The sequence below is a fragment of the Aquila chrysaetos genome, chromosome 24, assembly GCF_900496995.4.
Source record: "Aquila chrysaetos chrysaetos chromosome 24, bAquChr1.4, whole genome shotgun sequence".
Classification (NCBI taxonomy): Eukaryota; Metazoa; Chordata; class Aves; order Accipitriformes; family Accipitridae; genus Aquila; species Aquila chrysaetos.
Window position 1 is genome coordinate 1,964,561 of NC_044027.1, and position 24,350 is coordinate 1,988,910.

Genomic DNA, 24,350 nt, shown 5'->3' on the forward strand with positions numbered 1-24,350 from the left:
AGAGTTGTGTACGTGCAACAGGAGATGAGCGGAGAAATACAAGGGACTCGTCAGTGCAGAGCTAGCCCGGACACTGAGGTTAGCAAATAAGGCTGGAGGAAGAGTTCGCAGCAATGCAAATGATTCTCGCTCCCATCCTCGTCTTCTCTCTTTGACAGCTGCTGGCAGCATGCTAAGCTGAAGCCCAGCAGCGCCGGGGCTGGCTCCTTGCATTCCTTGCCAGCCGGTGTGAAAGATGGAGAAACCCGGCAGCGTCACCAGATGGACTTTGCTTTGCAATCATTTACAATCCTGGCGGGTTTGTCAGGGCACGTCCTCCACTCCAGTCCCACAGTGTCCCTTGCTTTGCTCCCGCTAGGTGAGACGGGAGATGTTCCCGCAGGTGAGGGGAGACGGCAGCTCTGGCCGGGGCCTCGCACCTCCGGGCTAACCCCGGTGACGGATGCGTCCCAGCAGAAATGCGACACGCTCGAGGCATTTAGATTTAATGGCTTCCTTCATGGCTGTAGATTGATACAGCTGGGAAACACATTAAAGAGTTCAGCAGCAAAGCAGACACGTAATTAATAAAATACAGATTTTCATTTGAAATCATTGCCCGAAATAGCTCACTAATGGAGGGAGAACTGTCTGCTGAGTTAAAGGGCCGAGCCTGCCCCTGCCTGCTGGCACGCTTGGGGCAGTCGTCCCTTCAGACGAGGGTCCGGGGGCCGAGCTCCGCCGCTGCCCCGGCGAGGGGGGAGCAGAGCCGCGACGGAGCCGGGGCCACCGCCAGGTCTGAGCTCTGAAGAGCGAGTGCTCACCCGCTGCCGGAGCCTGGCTACGTCTTGGCAAAACCCGACCAGCCTGTGGGATCAGACGTTTCTCACCAGAATAAGTTAAAAGCCATTTGAAGACGGTGAATTCACGATCAGGTTAAGCCAAATAACCCCGTGAGCTGCTGTGCTTCCTCTGTCAAACGTGGTGAGCTCCCCTGGGGGCTGGTGCTTTCTTCTCCAGGGTATGTCCGAGAGATGCTCTCGTGGCCCGAGAAGGGAGAGGCTTCTGCCTGCACAGCCCTGGCACCGCTGCAGGAGGCATCACTGCTTCTCCGGCAGCCTGGCTTAGAGAGGCTGTGAAGAAGCTGTTTCAAGAGCAGGTTAAGAGGGAAGCTAAAGCGACCAAGAAAGTATCCCTTTAGCGCTTGTAGAGGCTTTTGGATCCTCTTATAAATCAAAGCGTGCAGGTAGCCTCCAGGTGTGGGAGCGCAGAACCACAAAACAGTGTTAATGAGGCCGCGGAGCATCCTTCCCAGCTCTTCCGTGATGGCAAAAGCAAAGGCGAGTGTGTTTTATCTTGCAAAGCCTGCGACTAATGACGGTGCAAGTTCTTCAGAAGGAAAAAGGGGACAGTCTGGGGAAACGGACCTTCTGGGCTGGCTCATTCCCAAAGATACAGGAGCGTACGAAGCTGCTCATGTTGCTTGCCTGCTAATTGGAGTTGGCTGTAACTGATTTAGAAAGTGATGGCCTTAGGGAGCTAAGATTGTTGTTTGTGTTTGTCTGGGATTAAATACAGATGGAATAAAAAGGAAAAAAACTTGATTCAAGAAGTAAGCTTTGATGGAAATAAATTCATGCTGGTAAGGAGAGAGCGGGTAGATGCTGCAGTCGCCTGGTCTGAGTTTCGGTAGCATTTGCGTAGAAGCGCTCGGGGAAACAATAAAAGGGTAGAGACAGAAATAGAAAACAAAAAGATAAGTGGACTCTGATGAAAGAAGTCATATTAATAATGAAAACTGGACGTTTTGAAGCTGCTTTAGAATAAATTTTCAAGGCATAAAACCTCTCAGGAGCAGACTCTTCGGAGGTTGGCTCAGCCATTTGGTTAAGTCACAAATCGCAGGACTCCAGATGTAGAGAACAGGACCCGGCTCCCAGCCAGGCTTCCCACTCTGTGCCCATAGAAACACAAACTGCAGGAACAGGCAGTGAAATACCTGATGTGTTGAAATTGCCAGGCCATAGGAATCCAACACCAGCAAAATTCAAGTCTCATGGTTTTAGGTCACTGAAAGATTTCTTTGCAGCTGAGTGCAAACCATGACATAACTAATAAATCATGACACTGACAAAATATGAGGCCTGAAATCATTAGCAGATTACATTATGCAGATGTATGGGGGGACTGTGTTAGTTCCAGTGCAATAGGAAGAGAAATGCAAGAAGTAGCTCAGCTCCTCTGATAATAAACAGCGGCATCATGCTATAGTTGCAAAGAGGCTGCTGCAGTTGCCAGCACTCAGTCACTGGGGAAATCTGTCCTGGAAGGTAGCTTTCTATATCAGTTCTGTCTCTTGAGGGTTTTGGCTCAGTTTATAGCTCTTACTCTAAAAGCTTTAGAAACCTTTGATGCCTAGTCTCTTTAGCGAGAGCAATTCAAATAACTTACCTTGTTAGAAACTTCAGCGTCTGCGGGTAGGAGGGGTGGAAGCTGGTAGCCTCGTAACCCAATGTTGTCCTTCAGGTCACTTAAAAGCTGTCTATAGGTGAAGTTGAGCAGCTCCCTTTCCTTTCAACACCTCTTTCTGCCTCCTTCACCACCCCTTGACACTTCTTACCGCCTAGCTGCAAATCTCCTGCCAGTGCTCATTAACAAGAATGCAAAGAATCCCGAGACTCCTGGGTCTGTCTGGAGACACTTCCACCATCCTCCGGCGAAATGGTGGCTGCAAAAATACCCAGCTCACTGGGATGTAGCTTTGATGTAGCTTTATTGCCTATGAGCTGGTAGCAGAAGATGCTGGGGTGACTGTTGCATATACCCAGCTAGTGTCTCAGTCCCAGCTTCCTGCCAGGCCGACCTGGGACTGCGTTCCCAGTTGTACGTTGCTGGATGTGCAATGGGGAAAGTGAGCAGAAAAAGCAGCCAGCCCCCAACGAGCTGCATACAGCTCTTCTCATCAGCTAGCAGCTCTCCACAGACCTTTAAGATGCCTTGCTTTGGGAAGGCATGGGCAATGGAGAGAAGAATTTGTGTTGGATCTAAGGCAAAGAGACCACAGACCAGTCAACACACAGACCCATGTGTCGCTGGCGTTCGATACTGGGCGTTTTGGCAGGAATAATTTCCCCAAAGCTGACTAAAAGCTGGAATAATTACTACGAGCCAGAAAAATGAAATACACCCGCATCGCTGCGACCACTGACAACCACAGCGTGCAAACATGCTATCCCATCTGGAATGCATTACCCAAAGCGTCCCCATCCGTGTGTTTGACTTGGTGCAGAAAGCATGGTCAGAAAGGGAAGGGGTGAGCACATTGCCAGTTTGGGGCGGTGTAAATGTGACTCAGGACATGCCTGCAGGTTCCCACCTCCTGAGCCAGAGCAAAGAGGAGGGAGACGTGCAGTTTCGAGCACTGCCTTTTGAAGCATGGTCACCAGGCGCCTGTGAGACATGGGCTCGCTGGCTGGAGGTCCTCTGGGAGGCTTTTTAAGCAGAAGGTCGTTTGCTTGGCTTGAAGTGCTGTTCCCATGTAAAGGGAATGATGGCAAAGCACCAAACTGTGCCATATGATTGCTGCTCGCTTAAATCCATATTGATGTGTTGCCATCCAACCAGGAGGCTCTGTTCGCAGTCGATAGTTCATCTACAGTGCCTTCCATGGAAAATAATGTGTGTTTGAAGGGACGGAGAAAGAGGAATTGGCTTACCAATGCAACGCAAGCAAGCATCTGGGTTTGCTCTCCTTAGGGGCTTCTCTTTAAAAGGAGCTTTGAGTTGATAAATTTTCGCTCATTTTTGTATAAAGAAATCTCCCTGGCTTTGATACAAAGGAGCAGCTTGCTCTGCTCGCTGCTGGTTTGTTTACAGACCATCCATGTGATGAGGAGGGGAGAGAGGAGCAGTGCTGGGGAGGCCAGAGCCTGGAGCCCAAACATGGACAAAGCCAGGCACAACCCCCCGCCTTTCATCAGCCTGTGGCCTCTGTCAGAATTAAGAGTTATAGCTGCAAAAACATATATGGTTGGCTCTCGCCTGCCACAGCATATAAACAAGTATTCTGTAAGAATTCAGTCTGCAAAGCTGAAGCTGTGAAATGCTTTTCAGCTTTCTCCTGGTAGAAGGTGGGCTGGTTGTTTTGCAGTCTCCCAGGCACAGAAATTTGGCCTCCACAGCAACGTTAACCCAAACTAGCAAAATAGAGACTAAAGCCTTTTTCCACAAACGACCAAGCAAAACCACAAAACCTTTGTAACATAGTCTAGGATGAGAATTAAAATTCTCCGTAGAGAGACCTCAACAAATAGCTCCTAGAATAATACTGCTTTCAAATGCTGTATTTCGGGAGACTGTCTGATATTAAATCTGAAAATGAAAAATGTAACTAGTTGAGAACTGGAGTAGTCTGTAATTTCTATCACAGGTGAGTTTTAGAAAGACAACAGAAATATTTGACAGTGGCTTAAGTAGCTCAGATCCTTTCCTTTTTGCTGGGGGATGGATTAAATGGTTAAGCAAAGGTATCTTCTAGCTGTGCTTTCTTGGTTTCCCTGCCTCCCTGTTGGCATGTACATCCACGTTCTCTATTCCTCTCCCATCTGCTTCCCAAATTTCTAACATTTTACTGTTAAAATTTTGCCTTCATGTATATGAATGGAAAAGAAAAATACCACTGTAAACCATAAAGGCTCAGTAGCTGGCATGAATTTTGACCTACACCATAAAACTCCTTGTAGGTGTCGGTATCGCCTCCAGCTCTGGCACGTTGTGGTAGCTGTGCTGAGCATCACTTGCAAGGAGACTCTTTCTCCATCAGCGTCTTAATTGTGACTATCAGATCCTGAGTTTAGGCAGTTAAGGGTGGTGGCACTTAATAACTTGGTGGCGATCACTTAAGGATGGAGATCAGGTTGGGGGACTGCTCCAAAATCAGCAACTAGTGTGGTTCTCAGGGAACCAGTTGGCTTGTTTCATGACCAGCTCTTCAGGGACATAACTGGAGCTTAGTGGAATGGCAGTTTCAGGGATATCAGGCCTATTGCAGTCATGAAACCACTTAGTACTCTTTAGGAAAGCAAGCCTATAAGGACGGCAGAGAAGGAGTTGTTTCAGTGTTAAATTACTGAACCACACACACAGTATTTGCCTAACCAGCTAGACCTGAATTGCTGTTCAAACAGTGTTTTTCTGCCTGACGTTTGCAATCAGGAAGCTAATTACACTGGATTAGGGTTTTTCTCTTAATTACATGAAAAATTTAGCGCGGCTGATGTTCATGAGGCTGCAGGGGATTAAGGCAGAAGCCATGTGTTTATCTACAGGTCAATTATGGAAGCGAAAGCAGTAATGGTGTAGCTTTGTCTCTCCCATCCGTGGACCCTAGCCTGAACCTATCTCATGATGTTGATTTTGGGCCATGGGCACGATAAGGGATTAGCTGTGCTGGCTGGTGTGCGAACAAAAGCGGGGGCCTGGGGGAAGAGCTGCCTCGGTCCTTCTAGTGCGGTGTTTCACAGCTCTAGGGCAGATCTGCTCCACCTCATCGTGCAGAGGAAACTACAAGCAAAACCTTTCAGCATGAAACCAGGCACGGGCTGGTTGGGTCCCGCTGGACTAAGGCGTTCAGCGTCGCTCTGCAGAGCGATGTGCTGATCGTATGCACCGAAACGGTCTTCTTCAGTCGTGGCCCCTCTTTCTCTCCCTCCTCCCAGTTTGGGGATGTCTAATGTTGCTGGTATGATTTGCCTGGGTCACCCCGTGCTGTTACCACGGTGCTGTAGCTGCTCTGGTGTTCACATGCCAATGGCATCTGTGGCCTCCAAGGAAGAGCTGCGGCATCAGCTTAAGTGACCCCGTGGAATGCCACCAAGGACACTGCGTGCATCAAGCAGCGTGGCCTTGGGCACGTCCACTCGCCTCTTTTGTGATTTTTTTTTTCACTGTGGATGAGGTGAAGAGGGAACTCCAGAGCTCCTTGCCCACCCGTCCCTGGGTGCTGCTGCCAGAACTGGGCTGGGGCTTTGCGCCGGGGGGGCTGCGGCTCGCTGCTGCCCTGCAGGGCTGCGTTACTGCACGTTCGCAGCATGGTTTGGAGCTGCAAAGTGCTTCAAGTGTTAAACGCAGTTCCTGAGTATTGATTCCAGCACCATCCCGACTGCTTCAGAGGTTACAGGTGGAGCACCAAGCTCCTTCAGGTTCCTCTCCTTCCCCAGCTGAATTTGAACTGAATTTAACTCTGAATTTGGACATTTGAGGACCAGAGAGTTGATCCATCCATCAGCTTCTTCCTTTTCTTCCTCTCTAGCCTGATGCGCAGCAGGGTGCTTTATGCTGTCCCAGGTCTGCGATGTGTGCCCGGTAGCTGCACCAACGCTCCTGAGACGGGGACGGACGGGGACAGACGTGTGTGTTGAGCCCAGCAATCTCCCTGCTGTGTTCAAGGCAGAGTTCAGCAGCATTACATGTGTTCCATATACAGATTATTCAGAGCCAGTTCATCTGCTTATCTGCTGATTAACTCTGAGATGCTGGAAAGGGCATATGCCGAAGGCTTAGTGAGTTACAGTGCAGGGATGGAAGAGTTTTTTGGTTTGGTTTTTTTTTTTTTTTTAATCCTTGATCTGCCCCAGAATAGCATTTGGGAAGCAGCTCACAGGGGCAAAAGTGGTCTTCCTCTGCATGTGCCACGCATGCAGGGAACGTGAGCTACCTCAAGCCTCCGTCTGCTGGTGACTGGGAGATCTGAGTGTGAATGAGCAGACAGGAAAGCATAAGGAGAGCTTCGGCTCCCATGGATTTATACTTGAGTCCTATCAGGAGGCTTTAATGGTTCCAATACAGGCCCTGTATAAGCAAATGTCCTTGAGCAGGGCGCCAGCCCGGCTGTTCATCACGCGTCTTGGTTCTGCGTCTTGCCTTCCCTGATGAAACCACATTTGGTCCAGCTCCCGTACGCCCGGTGACGAGCAAGACCCAGACACGAAGCCTGTATCCCCTGGTAGGTAGCTAAACACCGATCGGCCAAGCTGCCGCGGTGCCCAGGGAAGGGGAGAGAGCCGGCAGCTCTGTCGGCACGGCCGCCCCCCGGGAGCCGTGGGGCAGTGCCAGTTTGGCTGCGGCTCTGCCTGTCCTGAAGTGACCTCGCTTGCAAGGCTGTTGCTTTAGTAAAATTCAGCCTCTGTGCAAACAGCGGGGTCAGCCACTGGCTGGTGAGAGCTTTTGACTCCTTTGTGCTCTGGCCCGTTTCTTACCTAGAAAATACCCATTTCCTATCTGCACCTCTGCCCGCCCACTGCGCATCTGCAGGGGTTGTAACCCAGAGGTGTGTGATGTTCCCTGCAGCTGGCCAATGCCTGGGATAGAGCAGCAGGAGTTGTTGGAGAGCCTCATTTCCTGGGATTTAAGCTAAGCTGTGTGCTCTGTAATTTTCTCACATCCTCTGCCCGAGCAAGGTTAGATCTGATCAGTAACACATGACTGGTTCTGCATGCACAAGTGAAACCAAAAATATGCACAGCCTCCTCGTTCACCTGATGCTCCCGTCTGACCTAAAGCATTGCAAAACTACCAGGCAGGATTTCTCCACAAGTTTGTAAAACCAAAAGATAACAAAATTTAGATTCTTTTATTTCCTTCTGGGTTTTGGCTTTTAGTGGCTCACAGTCTGGCTTGTGTTGCAGCATTCCCGGGAGCTGTTGGGCATGAAGTCTAAGTCATTTGAAGCATATTAGTTACGTGATGTTTTTGAAAAGGAAAGAGAATAATATTTCCTGAGGAAACTTTCTGGTTCCCACCTGATCAGCTGGAAACCGTGACTTGGGAGAAACAGGGTTTTCATGTGACAATTTTTGACAGTCGTTTAGTTTTTTCCTCCTTGGGGAGAATCGCGACTCACTGCTGCTCGTTTAGAGCAAACTGCACGTTAGACAATCTTGTCTAAGTGGCTTTTTATTCCATTTTACATGGCCACTCAAGGTCAACAAACCAAACTAAGCAAGACCAATCCCTTCAGCTGTGAAATGTACTGCTGTAGGAGGATGATCGCAGGGAGAGAGCTTGACACCGAGCTGTGGAGGATTATTCAGCTGGAAGGGCACAGGTGAGGTGTGGATAGATAACACAGATACAGTGCTATTTTGGGGACTTTGGCGAAGAGCTGCAAATGGTATGTGACAAGCAATTCTGAGCAGATACCCCGTACCTCCGTCGCCCTAAATAATACCAGCTCTATGCTTCCTCTCGTGTTTTCTGTTGGTCACAGAAGACAGGCTTAGCACTGTGTCCTGTTTTCCTTCGCTATGGCTATTGCCCCCTCCCCAAAATGCTACTCGCGATTCCCTCCATCACTAATTGTGTCCTGCAGGCAGCAAACGACGAGGCGTGCCTCTCTTCTGTCCTTGCTCGTGAGTCCCTTCGGGCGCCTGCTAACGCTGAGCCCCGCTATGGGCTCAGACCAAAGAGGAGGAAAAGCCAGGGTATGACCCAGGCATTTGTAGGGGCTGAAGGGCAGAGTGGGGTCAGCCTGTCCTTCTCTGCACAACCAGGGCTCCTGCTGCACCCAGCTAACCCCGGCTGTGTGTCCCTGAGGAAGACTGCTAGTGCCACGTAGAAGAGGACGCATTAGGAAAAAAAAAAACCTCTGCCTGTTCCTGGAGCTGTCCTCCTCTTTGCTTGCCTGTACTTTCATTTACTTCCCAGCTGTAAGGGAAGGAGCCGGATTAAAGCTGCACAGAGCGGGAGAAGCAGGGGTAAGTCAGGGAAAGAATGGCAGAGGCTGAAGGAGCACATTGCAGAAAGGTTAGCGTGCAGTGCCTTGTGATATAGCAACACCTACCTCGTTCCTTTCTCTTGGAGGCCAATACTTAGTCTCTTTGATGATTTCCTTGCTCAGTGCCAAAATGTAAAGCCTGCAAGCAGCAAAGTGCTGCTAACTTAATGATTCCCATTTCCCAGAGAAGCACTGAGCCATCTCTTTAAAAATAATACGGGAATGTAGAGGGAGAAGGGTGCTTATTGCTGAACAAAAGGAAAGGGAAGTCATTGCACATTGTGGCTCTTTATTAGGGGACAAATTAGAAGTGAATAGGTTTTGTACCATGCTGCAGACATGCCCCGAGCTGTCCTCCTTCCGGGGAGTAAATCCACAGGATGCTCTCGATGTTTCCGCCTTTAATGGGTTGTACTTTGATGCTGGTGGAAGGTGCAAGGCTGATAGCCCCGAACCCCCAGCAATTGTATCTTTGCAACAAGTGCTCCAAAAAAAGAGCGCTACTCCTTTGCAGTGTTCCCTGCCTGGCAGCTTGATCCCTGGAGCCCTCCGAGTTAATAGTCTCTACCTCCTGCTTTTCAATTGGGCCCTCTTCTACACTGGCTTTCCTGAACAGGAGAGAAGGCAATCTTTTGGGCACTTCATTCAATCATTTTTTTCATCTCACTACTGTTCTTAGCTAAGCTGGGTCTGGTCTGTGCCGTGCAAGTGGTCGGGTTGCAGCGTGGCTTTGCATGGATTCGCTGGGGCTTGCTGAGCCTTCCCAAGGGCACAGGGACAGGAAAGAGCATCCCGCCTGGTGGGAATCCACCCGAGTGCCGGGACTCAAGGAAAAGGCAATGCTGCTGATTTAAAGCACCGTCCAAAGCAATATGACCTAGCCAGCCAGCCTACCCAGATTTGATTCTAATGAATCCATCCCTGGAAGAATACTACTTAATTAATTAGCAGCTCATTTGCATGAGGTGGCACATTATTAAAGTTCTGCTGCTGCAAGTAGAGCTGTGACAAGGTGTGAGCTGACAGCTTTTCAAATAAAAAGTCTTTTAAAGGAATGATCTTCCAAACTGGCAGCTTTGTTCTAAACGAGCCTCTCATGCAGTAATAAATTAAAGACATGGGGGCTGCTGATTAGTCTCTGCATGGTGCCTCTGTACCATCCTCCCTGTTTTATCTTGGAGGATCAGCTCTCCAAAAGAGTGGATGGAGCAGAAGGGTGGAGGGAGCAGAAGGGTGGAAGAAGGAAATAAAGGCTTAGGAGAGAGAGAGAGAACAGCTTCAGCGGCAATCTTCTCTTAAGGTTTTGTACTGCTATCTGTTAGGATGTCTGAGCTGCAGCTTCAGCCCAGGAATTGGCTTCTTTCACCTCCAGAAGCCAGCAGAGAGGCAGCAAGGGATCCCTCTCCTAAGCTCCTCTTTCCACCTGTGAACGGGAAGGACTGCGTTCGTGGAAGCTCTTCTCCATGCGGCAGATCCCGGTGCCCAGCCTCCTAGGTGCACTCCCAAAGCAGCACCTTGAACTTTGGTATCGCAAATAGTTGCCCTTAGCCAGGGGACACGTGGGGCTGCTGAAACAGCTGAAACCTTTGGTATAATAGCTTGTTGACTGTGGCTTGAGGTTTAGCACAGAAGGAAGGGTGGTTTTTAATTCGTTTAGTTTTTTTAAACCTATCTTGCCTTCCCTGTAGATGGGTTCAAACTCTTTGAAATGGTAAGATTGGAAGTGTTCAGGTCTCTTCGTTTTAGTTGCATGTGCTGATTCTGGCAGACTTGCAGCCTTCTTGTCTCACAGGGCTAGGAAGAAAGCCTTGCTTGTAGGAAGAATTTTCCAGCCTTAGCGCTGGAGATGCGGGAAGTGAGAGTTAATTTGGGTTGGTTGGTTTGTTTGCTGGGTCAGCATTTTTGTGCTTAGCAGCATATGTGGGTGCCAGTGCTGCAGACTACAAGCTCCCCCTCCCTGCGGAGCCGCCTGGGACCCTGGGGGGTTTCTCTGTGCTCTTCCCCAATTAGCCCAGTGGTTCCTCTGACTCGTGGTTCCTCTGGGGAGCTGCAGATTCCCAGATTGTGACTTTGAACACTTAGCTAACATTTCCCAAGCAGAAGAGATGGGAAACACATGTGGGTGTGAAAGACACATACACAGAGACATTTTTGACATGAGTATTGAATTCGCAGAAACCTCAGATCTATAAATACTTCAGGTCATGAAGCCTGATCAGAATAAACTCGAGCTTGAACCCAGCCTGCCTCCCCCCGCACTGTGCGTGGCTGTATGGCTGCCAACCCCACATTACCTCCTGCTCCCCAGACGTGCGGCACAGCAAGGCACTTTCTTCCCTCTCCCTGTCCCCTTTTGAAGGTATAACCTCAGGCATGCAGCCACACAAGCAGGAGGTGTTCGCAGATCCTGGAAACGAGGGATCGTCTGAGTGGAGGGTACCAGCAATTTAATCTATTGGGAGAGGCAAGATCTGAGCAAGACAGGGACAGAGGAGGTCTGTCTCCTTGCACCTGGAGCTTCCCTTAAGTTCAGGGAGGGGATGGAGAAGGAAAATGTCTCCGAAAAAGTGGATTAGGACTCAGAAAACATGAGCAGAGAAGGCGGTCTTGGCTTTGCGTTGCCTCGATGCTTTGTCTGTATTGTGCCTGGCAGCAGGAGGGAGAAGTTGGGGTGTGAGGCTGGGTTTGCTTGGTGGGGCTTTCGTGTCTCTTTGAAGTTCAAAAGGAAGAGTAAATGTGAACACCAGGACTTTGCAGAGCAGCGTTGCCTGTGCGGCCCTCGCTGGAGGGGAGGCGGGGGAGCTGTGGGGAGAGTTTGGGTGCTTGCACCAAAGTGCCAGTGACTTACCCACTGCTCGATATTGCCTCTTGAAATTGAGTCTTCAAGCAGTGTCCAGGGGCAGCGTGAGATGAGATGCTGATATGATGCCACCAGGCTGCTTGTCGCTGGTCCCACCGGTTCTTTCTCTTCCCAGCCAGATCTGCTGCCCATCGCTCTGATGGCTGCAGCCGCCCTGCTCTAGGCCCCTCTCTGGCACTTTGTAAAAGAAAGATCTATGTCTGCGAAATTTAAGGAATGGTCACAGTACTGGTAGGCAACGCTTGAGAAAAGCCCTCTTGGTTGCAATGCAGCTCCAATGCCCGTGGGCTAGCAGGCCTCACTGCAACGAGCTCTTTACCAAACTGTTTTTTCTTCCCAGCTGATCCTGTAGAGTTTCGTAAGGGCAACCCCAGTGGGGATTAGTGAGTGTATTTAATGTTTAGTCAGACAGTGTAATTCTGGAAAGGATGGATTTTCTCCTCCCTCAGAGACCAGATCATTTGGTCTTGAGGAGCTGTTTTTCTACAAGCCACTCAGCCTGACAGCATCATGACTTTCTGGAGTGAACCCATCTATCGAGGCTTCCCCATGCTGTCTCTGGGGTAAAAATAAAGGTGATGCCCACCATGACAGATGTATTCTATCCTGGTTTGGGAAAAATGCATGAAGAAAATGTGACAGGAGAGGAGGAGACTGGGATATGAAGGAGCCTCCAGGTAATGAAGTTAATTGGATATGCTGATTTGAATTGAATGTGCATGTAAGGGTTGTCGTTAACTTACCCACGGACATATCTATGATTTAAAGGAAAGATACTTAATGGGATTACTATTTCACTTTAATTTCAGGAGGGAGACTTCCCACGTGGAGAGCAGTGAGCTAAAACACACTCATGGTGTTCCTGCCTGCAGAAGGTGTGTGCAGGGAAAGCCAGTTCTTCAGGGCTGGGTTTCTCCTCCTGCACATGGAGACGTGGGGAGGAATGCTATCCAGTGGTTCAGACAGGGCCCCATGCATCTGCAGTAGTAGATTCAGATCCTAGGTCTGCTATGGACTGGCTGTACGGTCCTCAGCAAACCACCCAGCTTCCCTGTCATTTATTAATGACCTGCAAATGGGTCCGACCTAGCTCCCAGAGCACCAAGAGGTAGCTGATGTTAGCAATGCTCTGAGGGAGTCTAAGGGGTACTTTCCTCCCAGAAGAATTTCATATAGGGGCTGAAGGGCTCTTGGAAACTTCTTGTATAGAGATTTGCAAATTCTATTCTGGATTCTCCCCTCCTAAAGATTGCCATGTTTTTTTGTCTCTGGCTGCCGGAGGCAGGTGCCAGCATGGGTAACCCTGTAAAGTGATACTGTGAGAAAGGGTGTTCGTGAGGGGGACAGCAAAAGTGGCAGGTCGTCACGTGCATATCACCTCCTTTTTAGTCTGGTGTGAGTGTAGAATAGCTCAGTTTAATTAAATTGGATTAGTAAAAGTAAATCCTTTCTGCAAAGACTATTTGGCGGAAGCGCACACAGAAAATCTGGACTGATATTTATTTATCTTGTCCTGTCTTTGGGGAGCTTTTGCATTGCTGGGTCTCTTGCTTGTGGAAACTTCTTTTAGTACCAGGTCTTGGTAGGGAAGACCCCACAGAACCATGGACAGAAAGAGGTAGGGAAAGGCTATTTAAACTATACTGCTCTCCAGCCTGATTCAGAAACCTGCTGCCAGTAACAGTCTTTCTGCTAAATTTCCAGTACTGAAGCAAGAAATCCATCCTAGAGCTTTATGGGAAGCTTTAATGGGAAATGCCCAAGAGCTGAGATGTGCAGACATAAATGGCAAAAAAGTGGCAATTCTGCAAAGATGCACCTTGGCAGTGAAGGCTGCTCCTTGTTGTCTTTGGTTTCTATTTCAGGCAGTAGATGCAGTAACGCTCCAGTGCGCATTCCCAGAGCTGATACAGTTCCACTCGAAACGTCCGTTTTACACAAATGCAATGTTATTTGATAGTATTCACCCTGAAGGGCTAGAAATCCTAGCGTGGAAGGAGCAGTCCTAAAGCTCCAGGGTTGACTGGGCTTTTCACTTCGCTACCATTGCATAGAAAGATAAGCATGTTCAGCCACTGCCTTGTGCCTCCTGACCCAGGGCATCATTTCAGGAGCCCATCCCGTGCCTCCACCGGCCATTTCGGGCAGAGAGGGGCAGCCAGCAGTGAGGTGCCTTGGGACCCACCTCGCATCGGGCACCTGCGTACGTGGGGAGAAGCTGCAGTTCTTGAGGAGTTAACGGGTGGCCTTGCATCTGGGATCTGGGATGGGGAATCAGTCCCTTCATGCATAGACTTATTCAGCTGTTTTTTCTGGCAGCAGGTGTTTCGTCATGAGTCAGCCTCATTGAAACACTCATAATGAAAACAGACAGGTAATTTAATCATGGAAAGTTCCTACAAAAAGATTCAATGTCTTCTAATGGGAGCCTGCTGGGAGGAACTGGAAGGGAATCCAGATGTACCTTAGCTCTAGCATAGGCTGGGCAAAATACCTAAGAGAAACTTTAGTACAATAGGTATGTTGGAGCTTCTTGTCGTGTTAGATCCCTGAATGGCTCATACACAGGTGCTACGCTGCAACATATACGGGACACAATATGGTATTTTGCTAATCTCTTAATATAATGCGGAGCTTATGCCTGCAGTCTGTATTGTGGGGGCACTAGACACATAAATTTGCACAGTGCCTTTGAAGTGCTGCAGTTCCCTGAATTGAGCAGCATTCTGCTCCATCATGTGGGGCGTTTCTCTGGCCTGGCGTCCTCTGAGCCAGGGATGGTATTTGGAATTGCAGATTATGTTGTTAGGCACTTTTCAAGCCATATTTAAAAACATTCATCAAGAGCGATTGAGGAAAGCGCTGTATCTGTCCCGAACGACTTCTCCGATTCGTGTCCAAGTGTGCGAGCCAGCGATCTGTCCTCCCGCTCTCCGCTGTCTCTCAGGTGGCCGAACACGTCTCTGATCCCGGACACCTCTGGTTTCCATTGCACCAGTGTGCTTCTCCCCATACCCACCTGCTCCCTGTTTCACTGCACTCCCCCCCATTCCGACCTGCACCGCTTCCCTCTGTGTCTTTCTCCTAAACCCTTCCCATGCCCATCATTGCATTGTGAGAGGAAAAAACCCAGCAGAGTTAGGGGGACGTAAAGAAACACGACCACCAGCAGCAGCCCAGCCCCGTCCCGCTCCTCCCCTCTCCTGCATCGCTGTGCCTGGAGCCTGGGCTCGGGGATGACCCCGGACTTGCAGGGTTGGTACCACGCCGCTGTCCTAGTGATGGATCGGTAGTTGTTTGGCGCTGGAAGGGCACCCATAAGTTAGGCAGAGGAATTATTTCTCTCCAAACATCAACAAGAAGCTTCCTGCTGTGGAGATGATACCTTTCTTCTTCTGCGTTCGCAGGAATCATCATTTTTCTCTGACATCATCATTTGTTGTCATGGAAACCAAACCCTCAGGAAGAGATGTAGTAGAGCATCCTGGTGTCAGTGGGTGCACCTCGGGCACCGTGCTGTGGGGTACCCGGGTGGGTACAACACACAGCGCAGCGTGCGGGACGGGAGAGCGGTGGGCTCTGCTCTCCTCCTGTCCTGCGGTCTCTGGGCAGCGTGGAGCCATCTCACCTTGACAGGCTCGGTGAGACACCCGAGGCTGCTCCTTATGAGGGAGGCAGGAGGGTGCAGGCAGGACCCAGCACCCTGTGCGGGGCTCCAGCTGTGTCCCAGGACACCTGTGCCAGGCACAGCTCCAAGCACTTGTCCAGGCTGGAGGAGCCATCACGCACATGGTGCTGTCTCCAGCCCAGAGCCGCAATTCCCGGTTGGAATTGGCCTGCACAAGGCTTGTCCAGTGGTATCTCTCTTTATTAGCCCTGTCTGACCTCATTACTAGAAAGAAGCTCAATTTAACGAGCTGCCGGTGCCCCAAGGGAACTCTGAAAAACAGTTGTTTTTCACAAAGGCTGCTGATGCTTCTTGTCCGGCGTTTCCATTCCCGTTTGGCCATTAATCAGGTGTTTGCATGGAAGCGGTTGTGTGTCCCTGACAGCCCAGTGTCCCTGCCATTTATTCCTCAGGTGATTTTGCAGCCTTGTCCCTCTGTCCGTGGCGCAGGCTGGTGTGGGAGATGGGAGTGGTGCATGCGTGGGCAGCGGCTCCGGAGCGGGTTGGTCGGGTTTGCAACACCCAGGAAGGCACTGGTCTCATACTGGTCTCAAGCTGCCTCTAGTTCTCAGTATTTCACAAAGGGAGTGAAGTATCTTAGTTCGCACAGGTGCAACTAAAGCAGGATTTGGCCCTGTGCCTTTTTTTGGATTTTCCTTTCTGAAAGTTTAGGGCTTTTGAGCCAGGCTTGGGCTGCCTGCTTAATCCTGGCAGAGGCTCCCTGCATCTGGCTATGGGTGTTAGCCCAGACCACTCAGATTCACACCTGATGTTCTTTTATATCACTAAAAACTCAGAAGGTAAGGAGAAAAGAGAGAAATCCAGAAAATACATGTGTTTGTATACCCAGCATGTCTTTACATGGCAGGAGGCATCAGGGCTCTTTCCAAGAAGAGGATTTATTTGGAGGAGGGTGCAGGGGAGCATCTCTCTTCTATGAGTGTGAAGATATCCTTGTATTTCCAGCTGGGGCGGCACATTTCTCAGATAAATCTTAAGATGCTTAACAACCTGCTCTCTTACCTCCTGGGGGCGTGAACCAGAAAAAATAGACGTCCCTCTCCGCTGCTCCATCCTGCCTCTTCTGAAGGCTTAGACTTCTCCAAAGCCGGTTCTTCGTGCCTCTTCCTCCATACCGCAGCCAGGCAGGGAGTAATCGAGCAGCAAAACGGGATGCGGCAAGACAGCTCGGCATGAGGCTGCAGCAGATGGCATCTTTGCGATAAGGTTTTTCCAGGGACGGGCAGTCCCCCGTGCGTCCCTCTCCTCGCCGGGCAGCGTGCACGTGCTGCACAACGCCCCGCGTGCAGAACGCGTTCCTGGCCCCGTCCAAGAGCATCGCTGTTGCTGTGAGCCACGGGGCCGCCAGCGGCTCCACTGAGCCCTTGGCTCGCCTGACTGCTCTCGTCTCCCTGCCTGACGGCTGCCAGTGTTTTCAGCTATGTAGACACCATGTTGCAATCAAATGGCTATCCAAATATGCAAATCCTGGTAGGAAAGACAATGTAAATTGTTTGTTTATCCTCCTCCCTTCCCCTTGCACAGCCCCCAAGGCCATAAATTATTAACTTTTGGAAGAGATGGCGTATCCTCAACAGCAGCCGCTCCTGGCAGGGATGGGATTTGTCACAGCTTGGGCAGGTTTTCCTGCAGGAGCAGCGAGTTGTCGTTTGGTGGGGTGGATGGATGCTGGGAGGCCGTCAAACTGAACAGGCTGTGTGGCTGCCATGTTAGTTCTCTGCTCGCTCAGCGGTATGGGCTGGACTGGTTTCACCTTGCTGAATCCAGCAAATTTGAAAGTAACGGGATGGCAGCAGCATTTCCAAATTTTTAGGCAGAGATGGTATTGTAGGAGGCTTCTGCGGCAAGAAGAGGTGATGGAGATTGTCTAAGTCTCATTCTTTATGTGTCTGGAGAAGAAAAAAATCTCTGCTGTATCTTGGTCTTGTTGTGCTGCCTGTGGAGTCTTGTGGTCTTTCAGGCTTATTTTAGAGAGAATCTAAAAAGTTTACGATCTTGGTTACTCTTGAATGCCTGTGGTCAGTCACAGCACACTGGCAGTCTGTGTGCTCCCCTTGCGACCGGAAAACTTTCTTGTTATTTCCCCAATCCAAAGAGGATTGGGGAAATTGCATCAGCTTCAGTGGAGAAGGAACCTTTGCTTTAACTCCTGTGCCCACACATTGCTTGCTAGCTCTTTGCTCTGTCTCCAGATTGCGAGCTGAGATTTTGAATTAGATTCCTTTTCCTACCTCGTCCTCCTCCCCTCACCCCCCCCCACCCCAAAAATAAAATTGAAATTTGGCTGCTATGAAATCACCTGTAATCTGTTTGTGCTTCTTCCAGATCCGAGCAGATGGTCCTCCCCATGGTGGAATTCAGTATGAAATGGTGACAGTTTTCAAGGACGGGAGCCCAGTCCTTCGAGACATGGCCTTCTCCATCGATCAGAAGTATCTGTATGTCATGTCGGAGCGACAGGTAAGGCACCTGCTTCCGTACCTCCGTGGTTGTGGCTTCCTTCCACAAGGAGTGTGTTGCTGGAGTACATGGAGCTGAGGTTGTGTGTTGAGCCCCATGGTGCTGGGATCGGTGTCCGGGTAGGTGGAGCACCAGTAGAAGCTCGTTTTTATCTGCCTCTGGCCAGAGATTGTCGTCAGTGCACAGGGGAGAGAGTTGTGCCCACTTATTCTTGTCTGCAGGCATTGGAAACGGAGCTGAGCTGCTGCGGAGGAAATGTGGTTTGGGGCTCTGAACCACCCCTGCTTAGATAACGAGATCCTGAGCCACAAGCATTACGAATTCACTCCCTGCAGCAAGGCTGGCAGGCTGTGGTTTTGCATAGCTTTGTCTGAGCATCCTTTATGATGGCTTTATTTATCTATTTATTTATTTACTGGTATATTTTAAGTGGTTGCAAGTGAGTGATGCTAGTGCACAGAGGTGGGACCAAGTGTGGTGTGGTTATGTGCTCTGCAAGCAACATTAACACGGAGTCTGTGCTGTGCCATCCATTGCTGTGCCGGTTCTGCTGCTGTCCTGGAGGTGGTGCCAACTCCGGCACCAAAAAAGCATAGCCAAAATGATTATGATGGGAATTTATGGCGGATGGTCCACAAGAGTCTGTTGCTTAGGGGAGCCAGCACAATGTAAATAATAATCTGGGACCTTCGGTTCTTCTCTGAGACAAGAAAACACATGAAGTCCCCACCATTAAGCCAGACTTCAGGGTTCACTGACTCTGTTGAGCATTTTATCGGCTATTACTCACAACTGTGTAATTCAGATTAATAGAGCTGGTGCCTTGTGGGTGGTGGAGACAGGAGAAAGGTTGCATCTGAAGATGTCTGGATGCTATTAAATTGTTCTGTGTTGAGTTAACCCTCTGGTCAGTAAGAGCTTTCTACGTCTGCTGGTAAACAAATATCTGTCCTTCCTCCCACCTGCTCTGAGAGAGATGCTACGGAAAGGTATCAGTGTGAAGTACTTAAAGATCTACTGATGGAGGTAGAGAGCGAGCAGCTATCGGAACAGCTCGCCTTGCCCAAGGGAGCTTACAGCTCCTCCCAAAGCCAGCAGAACTGTTTTGCTAACCTGTAGCAAAACAAAAAAATTGGCAAATACTTACCTTGGCTATGAAGTTATTTAAAGCCAGGGAATAAATACTTTAGAAGACTGCAAAGTCTTTTCCCTGCTAAAAGACTTAACTGAATGAATCCCTGTGGTTAAAGAAGGCATTATATGCTTGTTACAGCAACTCAGTGATAGAAACTGCCATGAACAGTCACAAATTTAGGATCCCATTCCAGCTTGGACTTGGTTTAGATGGTAATAATGAGGATCTATGCAAAGTTTGAAATTGAATTATTTTATAAAATGCTAATGTTGTGGTCATTTTCTCCAGGAGCCATGTGCTGCTCATGCCAGGGAGGAAACAATCCAATGTGTATCTCAAACAGTTTAGGAACTGTTTTCCTTAGGAGGAAAATCCAGTGGGAATGCCTCCAACTCATCTTTTATGAGGCAAGAGCGTCTTAATATTCATCAAAGTGCTAATTTGCTTAATTGTGAAACAAAAAGATGTGAAGAGAATTAGCAAATAATAGAATATTCCTGGAACGTTAATTCCATTTCCAGCCACGACTCTGGCAAAGCACTCGCCTTGGGGGAGACTCCAGGACCGGGGGGACGCCGTCCCTCATTACTTGCAGGACTCGCTGTAGGATTTGCCTTTTGCCCTTGTAGAGGCGCGTGCTTTGGGTCCAGAAATCCCGGCATGCCATTACATATGGATTTCGTCAGCTCCTGTGACCCCACTGCCCTAATCCTGGCAATGTGATAGTTCAGCAAAGTGGAGGGGAGAATATATTTTTTCCTGAGTGCTATATAAAGGAGTCTGCTGATTGAAAAGGGGTCAGTACCAAGAGAAGGAGAAAGGTCCACCAGCTTCAGAGGGCTGAGGCTGTAAATGGTGGGAAGTGCCCTCAGAAGTACTGAGAATATACAGTAAAAATGTCTACTGAAGTCTGGAAATCTGGAACAAAATGAAATTCTGCCACAGTAAAATGACATAGAGAGCAGCTGTTCTTAACGTTGATCTGCTGCATGTTAACTATGCTGGGGGAGGATTGTCCAGAGCCTGTGATTTTAAATATCTGCTGAGAAAGAAACAGGATACATGCATATGTCAAAACACATCTTTCAAAAAATGGGGTTTTTTTTGTGGAATTAAGCTAAGAAACATGTGCTCCCTAATACTGATCAGTAGCAGGTCTTGAGCTCTGGAGGCTGTGGTGTTAGGTATAGACCCGCGATGAGACGTGACGCTCTGTGTTGGACTGTGATTATGCTGAATAAACTGAGATGCGTGGATGCTTCCCAACAAAGAGTAGATGTAACATTTCGATATGAAGCCCATCTTCCTTCTGTGCTAGCAGCAGCTAGGATCAGCTTTATGCTGAAATGCATTAGGGAAAGTAGTCGCTTCATCCTAAAATCTGGAGTTGTGGTTGTAGGCACAGTCCTTCCCCACTCTCCCTGGCTCCTGTCCCAGCTCTGTCTGTGCCTCGCTCCAATTTATCCGCAGTCCTTTTGAGCTCTCCATGAGCCTTTCATGTTTCATTGCCAACTTCTTCCAAAGCAGAATATTTGACATTTGATTTCACTCCCACAAAGCACAGAAGCAACAGTTGCACAGCCCAGTCCGGGGGAGAGAAGGATAAAGAAACTTTGCTTCCAGCCGCTTATTCTGAGTTCTTTAACCACATGATTTAAGAGTGTGTATTAGGAGCTTTTACAGGCTCTCTTCCCACTGCACCTGGTTTCAAATAGCTCTTACAGCAAAAGAGAAATGATTCTGACCCTGACTGTTTAAAGCAGAAATTCATTTCTCAGCACTGCTCTAGCAAGCAAACACCATTTCTGCCCACAAGCTGAGCAAGGCTTGGATAGCGCTAGATGCTGCTGAGATGGAGATGTGTTGCATTAGCGGAGCTGTGTGGGGTGCCGGGACGGGAATAGCATCGGGGCTGCCAGGTGTTGGCAGTTACGCCATGCCCTCCGACCGAAAGAGCCGTAGGTGCTGCGGGTGGGTCGGCGTTGGGAAGGACCGGCACAGCTGTGGCGAGAGGACTTGCACCGTGGCTTTTCTCAGCCGGTGCCCAGCATGAGCTGCTGCTTGTTTTTCATGGGCAGACAAATTCCATTAACAGTTTCTATCAGGCAAAAAACCCACAAAATAAAATATTGAAGTGGAATCGGTAGCCTTGCTGTCGTGACGGGCTCGTCGCCTGCTTCGCTGACCTCCGCTGAGACGGAGAGACGTGAGGCTGCACCCAGGGCTGGGAGCCCCCAGCGATCAAGCAGCAGGCGAGGGGTTAATGGCAATGCAGGGCAAAACCAGTGACAAATGTCATGGGGCCACCAAAGCCCCCAGATTTAAAATCTTCCCATTTTAATGGTGAGTCTGTCATGGAGCCCACACCAACAACCTCTGCATGTGCAGAAAATCTTCCCTGATTTCTGGCTTTCAGAGGGAAAGACTGAGGCTTACAGGAAAAGTGCTGGTTATATTGAGAAAAAGCAGCTTTATAATTCAGTCCTGAAGCATTAATTGTCTGTGCGTCAGGGAGACGGTAGGTTTTTTTAATGTAAGAAAGCTCAGTGCATTTCAATTAAATAAGCCCTGTAGGACGAAAGGAATTTTATGACTCCAAGGCTGCAACCCCTTTTTAGTCGCTGTATCTGCTCTCTGTGCAAGTTCAAACTGTTGCAGCACTGGTTTCACATGCAGCAGGTTTCACTTTGCTCCCACGTACACCTTCAGCAGTCGCGAGCTAACCCTGTGAGAAATGGTGGGCATACTTCGGCACGGAGATTATATAAGCATCAGCAAAATTGGGGCCAAAGATTTTTGCAGCTCTTGATAGAAGAACAAATTTTGTTATTTTTAAACTGGGAGCGAGCGGAGGCTCAATCAAACGCATGGCAGGCACCAGGGCAGGGATTGCCGTCTCCAAAAGATTTCACCACCTAATCAAGGGCTATAAACATGGAATTTAAAACAGCGTGATCAAAATACTTGCAGGGCTTGTTGGAAGGAATATCCCTGCGCTAGTGAAGAGAAACGTGGCCCGACAGATCTCTCTTCTTCCCAAATGCAGAGCTGTAAGCCCTGACTGCAGAGGGTGCAGGAGGCAGAGATGGGTGCAGGATCCTGGCACGGGCAGAGGAGCCGGACCTCGGGGCAGGCACTCTCCCTCCTCTCATTGCCTCTTCCCCACGTCCAGACACACCATACTGAGACATATTTTTCCTTCTTTCTTTTCCAGCACTTTTTTTCAGCTAATGATCTATCGCTTGTTTGTGCTAATCACGTAAAATAGTTTGATGAAGTGCTAAGGTCACGCGATGTGGGTCTGCTCCCTGATGGGTGAAGCAGCACCTTCCTAATGAGATACCTGGCCAGGACATTGCAAATGCAAAATTCATGTTCCATAAGCATCCTCCAAAATCCTTGCACATTTCATTGCCTCAGAAACACTGCTGCTCTCAGCTCATCCGTAGTTATTTCGGTGGTTAATTCTGCCACAGGGGGATGATTTCATCCTGGTTTTATACAGTATGTAAGAGAGCAGCATCCTGCTCTTGACTGGGAACCTCACCATTCCCGTGGTAGAAATAATAACACATAATCACCCGGTGAAATGCAGATAACATCAATTAGCATGGCAGAGCTCAGAGGGCCACGGACCTCTGCAGCCTGAGATGTACTGAAGAATCCTTTGCTCCTCGAGTGAGTACCAAATGCCCCGCGGTCGGTCTGCCTGCGTGCGTGGTGCTGAGCCGTGCATGATGCTGAGCCCCCCCGTGCCCGTTGCAGGGTAACCTTGCCTTAGGAGGAGGCAAGGAAGGTTTAGAGGGTGCAGGCTGACTTTTTGTGGGTTTTAAGCGAGCACTCACTAGAGCACCTGAGCGATTTCTCGTGGCCGATGTGACATTTTTATACCCGGCTGATGTAGTTCAGAGACCCTTATGCAGAGTGTTACGAGCGGAGCCGCGCTCCCGCCCGTCGCTTGGTGGGAGGCAGCGATGATTAATGCCAACCCCTAAACATTCCCCTCACGCCGTGGCGAGAAGGGCACGGCAGCGGGGAAGGCAGAGCCGTGGCCAGTAAGCGATGGCCCCCGGGCGCTGGGAGGGGGCCAGCGCTCGCTGCCGGGGCTGCGCTGGGGAGGCTGAAGGTTATTTGGATGGAAGAGGTGGAAGGGGCCGTTTTATGTGCCTGCGGCCGCTTTATCCCAGCCTCATCTATTAACCAGTGAGGAGCAGTGCTTGAGGCATCGTTGCCGTGCGTGCGTCAGTGCTGGGGGGCACTGACCAGTATGACCAGTATTGACCCGGCTACGAGCATCTCGCAGGCGTGCGGTCCTGGCCCCTCGCTTGGCGGAGGGCAGAGAGAGCAGGCAGCGCTGCCAGAGCTCGCTCAGACCTGTTGCTTTTCCACCGAGAGAAGTTCCCCCCTCCCTCTTCCGTATACATCATTGTGGCTTTGGGTAAAGAAACTGTCTTTTCGCCTGCTCTGTTAGCTGTGAAATATTTGCTTTGCAAATGCCCCTGTGTCAGGAGCTGCAGATCTGCAGGAGTGTCTGCGGATAATTTGTTGCACAGCTCCCTGTCCTGTAACCCCGAGATGTTTAAGTCCTGTGAAAACCACTTTGCTTTGGACTGAACTTTCTGGATGCTGATTGAGAGGGAGGCAGGCGGGGGCTGCCCGGATGATTTAGAAGAGGTTGGAATTGGAGTGAGGGCTGAGAAAAACAAGGAGTCCATCAACTCTGGAGTAGCGAGGCTGTAAATACTGATGGTGTCCTGAAAAGAACTGAGAAAACAAAATAAAAAATGCAAGAGATGTGGATAAAAGGGTCTGGAGTCATCAAGAGGGAAAAAATGAACTGATTAAATTTTTAACTACATTATCTGCTAGTTGAACAGCCAGTTAGCGGGACATAATCTTAGCAAAGTTTGAACCACGGGGACAGGGAAAATGGCTGAGCTGAATCCCACCGGAGGTGTCCAAAATCTTGCCTCCCATGAACTACTCCTCCCAGCCATCCTGCACCAGCGCCCGTGCAGATAACTGCGGGTGCAGCGGGACTCGTGGGCCCCGTGCAGGGCTTGTCTGGTGGGGGCTGGCTACGACCCTCGGTGTCACCAGCCTGGCCGGGACCTCCCGCTGCTCCAGCACGTTGGGGTGCAGGAACACACTTGCCCAACTTGTGTTCTTCCACGACCGCTGCCAGAAAGGCATGAAATAGCCATAAGCTGGGGCAAAGAGGGAGTAGAGTAGGGGGACGAAAGAGGGAGCTCAGGATGGGGAGGGAATCCCCCCGGAGCAGCGCGGTCCTTGCCGCAGCAGAGCTGCTGTCCTTGAGGAAGGGCTGTGCTCCACAGGGAGGTTTGCGCCAGCTCGGTGCCCTCCTCTTCCACCACCACCTGCTCATGCTTCGCTCTCCTAAAATTCATGAGCTGCTGCAGGTTTTTTCCACTTTCCTCCCTGTAGTCAATTAGGA

General features: G+C 49.7%; 1 protein-coding gene across 7 annotated transcripts in view; it reads left to right on the forward strand.

Annotated features, from left to right (window-relative positions):
- Positions 1–24,350, forward strand: part of PLXNA2 (plexin A2) — a 225,817-nt gene that overhangs the window by 103,655 nt on the left and 97,812 nt on the right. For all 7 annotated transcript variants that reach the window (XM_030000303.2, XM_030000298.2, XM_030000301.2 and 4 more), the window contains exon 4: positions 17,626–17,760. In XM_030000303.2, coding sequence (XP_029856163.1) covers positions 17,626–17,760 — 135 coding nt within the window. The remainder of the gene's footprint in view (positions 1–17,625; positions 17,761–24,350) is intronic.